The sequence below is a fragment of the Lontra canadensis genome, unplaced genomic scaffold (genome assembly GCF_010015895.1).
Source record: "Lontra canadensis isolate GAN:19392208 unplaced genomic scaffold, GSC_riverotter_1.0 scaffold88, whole genome shotgun sequence".
Lineage (NCBI taxonomy): Eukaryota > Metazoa > Chordata > Mammalia > Carnivora > Mustelidae > Lontra > Lontra canadensis.
The window spans coordinates 7,847,709-7,853,624 of NW_022631082.1; the positions used below are offsets into that span (position 1 = coordinate 7,847,709).

General features: G+C 56.7%; 1 protein-coding gene across 1 annotated transcript; it reads right to left on the minus strand.

The window, feature by feature from the left end:
- Positions 1-77: 77 nt before the first annotated feature.
- Positions 78-4,427, minus strand: NDUFB7 (NADH:ubiquinone oxidoreductase subunit B7). Its single transcript, XM_032835929.1, has 3 exons — positions 4,253-4,427; positions 652-820; positions 78-273 (listed from the first exon to the last, which is right to left on the minus strand). Exons 1-3 carry the CDS (start codon positions 4,362-4,364, stop codon positions 141-143), a joined length of 414 nt encoding a protein of 137 aa, XP_032691820.1. The 5' UTR covers positions 4,365-4,427; the 3' UTR covers positions 78-140.
- Positions 4,428-5,916: the final 1,489 nt, after the last annotated feature.

The window sequence follows — 5,916 nt, forward strand, 5'->3', positions numbered from 1 at the left end:
CTTGGACTCAGGCTTTCTTTGGGGCGGCGGTGGCGGTCGGGGGTGGTTTTGGGACTACACCACAGAAAGAAGCCCGGTTCCAGCTGAGGGACCTGGAGGTTTTTATTTATCAACTTGTCCACAGGGTGGGGGCGGACCCACTACAGGGCGACCTCAGGGGCCACCTCACCGGACCCCTGGCCTCCGGCCACATCTGCCTCCCTCTGCTCTCGCCGCTTCTTCCGCTGGAGCAGCCGACGTTCCCGCTCATACTCCTTCATGCGCATCACGTAGCTGCAAGCAGAGTACGTGAACAGCCGTCAGGCTCCCCAGCCAGGCCCTCCCACGCCCCGGGGAGCCGAAGGGACAGGAGCAGGTGCCTCACAGCTTTCTGGGAAGCCTCTGAGTGGGAAAGACCTGTGTGCCTGGCTTAAGCGTGGGTGTGCCTGGGCCAGAGCTGCCTGGCTGACACCAGTGAGCCCAGGGCTGAAGCTGGGCCTCCAACCTGGACCCCGGCCTGGCCATTCCTCCAGGGGCCTCAGAGCCATCCAGCCCTCCCGCAGGCCCCTGGAGATTCCTCCGAACCGAGGTGGGGCCTGGCCGGAACCTCGGAGCCGGCTGGCTGTCTTGTCTGTGGGGCAGTGTCCTGCTGGGGGCGGGCCTGGGGCTCACTCGAGGTGCTCGCAGTGTTCCCAGTCGTGCCGCTCGTGCTTGCAGGCCAGGAAGTTGGGGAAGCTGTCACGCTTGCACTTGAGCAGCCGGATGAGGTAGTGGGCGCAGTAGTCCCGCTGCTGCAGCACCAGCTGCGCGTCGTTCATCTGCTGCTGGGTGGCCACCATCTCTGCAAGGAGCGGGCAGGCTTGCTGGGCTCGGACTGCCCGAGACCCGTCTCCACCCTCACACCGGACTCCCGGGAGCCCCCACCGGCATGTGGCGCCTGCAGTACGGCCACCCTCCCGCAGTGTCCTTCTAATATGCGCAAAGACACTCTGGATGCTGAGGCCCAGACACGGAAAGGGTCCCTCTCCCCATCACCCCAGGGTGCCTCCGCATCTGTACTGGATCCTTGCGTCCCCTTCCCTGGGGCTCCCTCCCCCAGGCTCACTCTCCAGACAGCTCCACCCTGCAGAGCCCATGCTTGGAAACTACCTTCTCCCAGGAAACCACCTTCTCTCAGTGTGTTGTCCCCAGGAGGGCCACACCCCAGCGCTGCCTGGGGCACATGCATCCTGGCCCTGCCCTGCCGGCAGCCTCCACGTCCTCTGCTAAGAAGTGGAGTCATGTCCCCAGCTCCAGAGTCAACAGTGTGCAAATACACGTGAAGCACTTGGGCCCATTCCTCAGAGGAGCTGAACTGGCTCCTGGTCCTCGTGCCATGGCCACTGGGCACATCCGATGGGGTGAAATCACCCTTACGAGGTTGACTGGGGCTGGTAGCACTGGACACCTACCCCAGCATATGACCACCCACTCTCCTCAGCCCAATATGGGGCCCTGGACCCAGGCGTCCTGCATCCTCAGGGCCAGCCCCACTCCCCTCGACATCTTGGTCCAGGAGTCTCCCCATCAGCCCCAAAAGGTGTCCACGGCGATCTTGTACCTTCCCCTGGCTGGCTTCCTTCCCCTCTGCTTTCCAGTCCCATTTTTCTGTCTCCCAGCCGGACCTCATCTCCCGCCCCTGCACCCATGCTCTTCCAGCCCTCACGCTGCCCACACACGGCTATCACCAGGGCCTCCTGAGATGCCAGGACTCCATGCTTCCTCAACTTCCTGCCTGCTTCTTTCTCAAATGCTCTTTTCCCCACTGCTCCCTGGGACCACTCTCTGGCTGCCCAAACATTAAATGGTGGCTTCCAGTGGTTCTTGCTAGGAGCTCTCTGCTCATTCTCATCCGTGGCTCAATCCCACTCCACAGGTGGATGAGCCCCAACTTGGTCCCACAAACCTCATCTGAGCCCCAGGCCTGGGTATCCACCTGCAGCCCCCTGCTGGCTTGCACAGCAGTGTGGCACCAGCAGCAGTGGGGTCTCTGGCGTCAGCCAGGAGTCACACAGCACCTACTGTGTGCTAGGTGTTGGAGATACAGCAGGGAACATGCCAGACAAGGGTGCCTGCCCTCGGAGGCAGACACAACAATCAGGTGGAACCAGCTTATCACAGAATGTCTGGCAATGCTCAGTATTAGGGAAAAAAGTAAAGCAAGGGAGAGAGGGGCAGTGTTGGGGTATGGGTCAGCCCTTAGATGCAGGTGTCCCCTAGAAAGGCATCTGAAGGTGAGGAAGTGAGTCATACCTGGGTGGAGAGCATTCCCAAGTGGTGGGACAGCAGGTTGAAAGGCCCTGAGGTGATAAGAGGTTCAGGATGCTCCAGGGATCTTGGCCCCCCAACACAAGCAGGTGGCCGGAGCTAGAGCCAGGGGCAAGCTTGGTGGGGAAGTCAGGAATTCTGTTCTGGACCTGCTGAGTGGGAGATGCCCACGAATCTGGAGTTGAGGGTCCAGGCCCAGCTGGAGATAAAAAACTGGGAGCATCACAAGGCACCTGAAACCAGGGGACTGGCAGAGACCCCCAGGGCTGGGTGGGAGTGAGTGGAGATGGAAGGCCCAAGCAGCAAGGTACCTCACCATTTATAAGGCAGGGACATGGGGAGGAATCCTGAGGGCCCATCAGTGAGGTGGGTGGGCATGCGGGCACCTGGGCTCCAGGTGAAGAGGGGTTTCCAGGAAGTGGTAGAGATCAACTTGGATGCCAGCTGCAGTGGGTTAGAACAGAGAACTGACAACCGGTTCACGGATACAAACAGAGTGGGGGCTGGGTGGGAAGTTGGACAGGATCCCCTTCTGTGAAGTGGTGGGGATTCAGCTGGAGGGATTTTCAAACGGTAGAAATAAGTGTGTTTGCATGATGATGAAAAAGCCAGTGTTTCACAAGGAGAAGGGTTGGGGCAGACAACAGGCAAGGGGATGTGACAGGTGGCACAAAGTGTTCGTCTGGAGTGGGCGGGGGGAGCGCACGCCTGGCTAGTGCATGAGCAGATCATCTGGTGGAACAAGAGAGAAGGCCATCATAGAGATGCAGGGAAACTGAGCTCTTTTGGTTGCTTGTATTTTCTTAATAAGAGATATAAGTGACTAGCTGGAGGGAGGTACTTGAATTCTGAGAGAGAAGGTATGGGGTTTAGGAAGGCTCGAGAATGAGCCAAGTGCCAGAGAAGGTAGCAGGAAAACCAGCAGCGTGAGGGTCAGCAAGGGGAGGCATGGGGAGAGCAGTCAGCCAGGTTGGGTGTTTTTCTCCTGTAATGTTCGGCTGCACAGGGATAGATGCCAAGGAAAGCCCAGTCTGAGCCCAGTTTTGGTTTAGCCAAGCAAGAAAGAGGAGCAGGGGCCTGTGTCATTATGGGCAAAGGATTCACATGATAAGGAAGTGGGGGACTGACCGGATGCAGGTTCACGTGGGACTGACGGACCATCAGGATTTGGGACACTGGAGGAGTCCACCACCTCCTAACGTTCTCTCTGCACACCACTGGCTTAGAGGTCTCCCTGTCGCTCCCCACGCAGCAGCCAGCATCTTTTGACTATGCAAGTCTGGTCATGTCCCTCTGCTTAGAAGCACGGACTCTCCCCTCTCCTTGTATTTTATCTGGCCAACTCCTACGTATCCCTCTCAGATGTCGCTTCCAGCCACCGCCTCCTGGAAGCCTGCCTTGATACCCCAGGTGCCGCCCCCCGAGATATGCCCGGTTCCGCTGTCTTTCCCACAGGGCTGGAGTTTCCTCTAGTCAGTGTCTGCTGTATGGACGGTGGCCAACTTGAGACCTGGCCAGGCTGGCCCTCGATATGCTTGTGATAATGCTACATAAAAAGAGCAACGAGCAGGACATGTGCGGCGTGAGGGGGCCCTTCTTGTGTTTTGTGTATGACCTGAACAGCAGTACCATCTAGACAGAGATACAGCGGACACGTCCCTTCCGTGATACACCCTGCCCTGCCTCCCCACTGCCTCCAGGACCAAGCCCGGCTCCGACCGCCTCTCGGCCCCAGGCTGCCACTCTCGCCCCCGGGCTTTTTGCTCCAACTGTGGCTTCTGTTTGGGATGCCTCCATACTCAGCCAGGCTCACGGGAGTCCTCTAGACTCTTCCGGGCCACGCTGCCGGGGCTGAGCCCAGACACAGCGCCGGGAACCCGAGCCCAACCCTGGGTACCCCGCGATTCGGGAGTTCTGGGCGTCCGCGTCCCACTCCAGCCGGCCGCGCCTGCGCACTGGGCCTCACCGCGCTCCTTGCGCCCCGGGAAGCCGTAGTCGGGGGGGAAGGTGGGCATCCGTTGGGGATCGGGCTCCCCCGATGGATCGGTCACATAACGCCGGACCAGATGCGCCCCCATGGCTGCAGTCGCCGCAGATTCCTGCACAGCTGGGGGTCACCTCGCTCCTACCCGGAAGCACTACCCCTTTGCCAGGCACAGCTTCCGGGTCGCACAGGTTGCTGCCGGGATCAGGGAGACGAACGGCTGAGGAGGACTTCCGTTCTCTCTCGCGCCACCTGGCGGTCAGGCGGAGACCGCACAGGCGCAGCAGTGCCCTCGAGAAATCAGGTGGACTCCAGAAAGGATCTTCCGGCTTCTGGAGACAATCTGGGCGGGCGATGAGGAAGAGGTCGACAAGGAGCCTTTTCCCACCCTCCCTAGGCACAAACGAAAATTATTATTATTATTTTTTGAAAGATTTTATTTATTTATTTGGCTGAGAGACAGCAAGAAAAAACACAAGCCTGGGGAGTGGGAGAGGGAGAAGCAGGTTCCCCGTGGAGCAGGGAGCCCAACACGGGGCTTGATCCCAGCACCCTGGGATCATGACCCTAGCGGAAGGCAGACGTCTAACAAGTGAGCCACCCAGGTGGCCTGAAAATTATTTTTCATAGCGTGTTTCCAAAAACCCGTTTTTCTTTTAAAACATTCAAATTTCAATTAATGAATCATTGAACACTACATCAAAAATTAATGATGTACTATATGTTGGCTAATTGAACATAATAACCAAAAGAAAACATTCGAATTTGTCTTAAAAAAAAAAAACAAAACTCCTGCGCAGTACTGATGATATAATTCGCAAACATCAAAAGTTTAAATGCAATTTGTAAAGTTTTTCCATCGAGATAAACACACCAGGCGAGGTGGCACAAGGCAAGATTTATTAAAGGCACTCTCCCACGCAGTTTCAGGGCTCAGGAGAAGGGGAGCCAGGAAAACTGCGACGGGAGGAGGGCACCCTGGGGCGAGGTTCCACAACTCTGGAAAGCAGAGTGGGGGAAGTCGTGCCCGAGGTAGGGAGAAGGGGGCTTTTAAGGGTCCTCGAGGGGAGTTCAGGGGTCTTTTGGCAAGTTTCCCTTATTTGGATATTTCGCCTGCTGGTCGGGGTCCCACTGTGATGAGGGAGCAGGAGGCTGGCTGAGGACAAAGCAAAAGCTGGCACCTTGCACCCCCTCTCCACCCGCTCCCCTGGGTAATATGTGTCACATTCCTCAGGCACCCCTGACTGCCATAAATGAGAAACAAACAGTTAACTTGCAGAGATCACAATCCTGCAAGACAGAGTCTCCCTTGGTTTACAAATGTCCTAGAGATTTACAACAAAGAAGTTACCTTATCAATAGCCCAATTTCCAGAGGCACATAACTCAGTTCCTCAAGCATTAATGTCACCCTCCCCTCCATAAACAAAACTGAAGGAGGCTGAGGTAGAAGGAAAAGTAAATAAAGTTAAATTTCTTCTAAACCTAAATCTCACTAACAAGGACGCTTGATAGCAGGAATGTGACATTCCACCAGGAGACTCCCAATTGTCTTTATGTTAGTGCCTCATTAGAGGGAAAGCGGCCTTGGCTTGATAGTAACCAGGCCTTCAATATCCTGACAGTCTTCTTTATCCCAATAGCCCT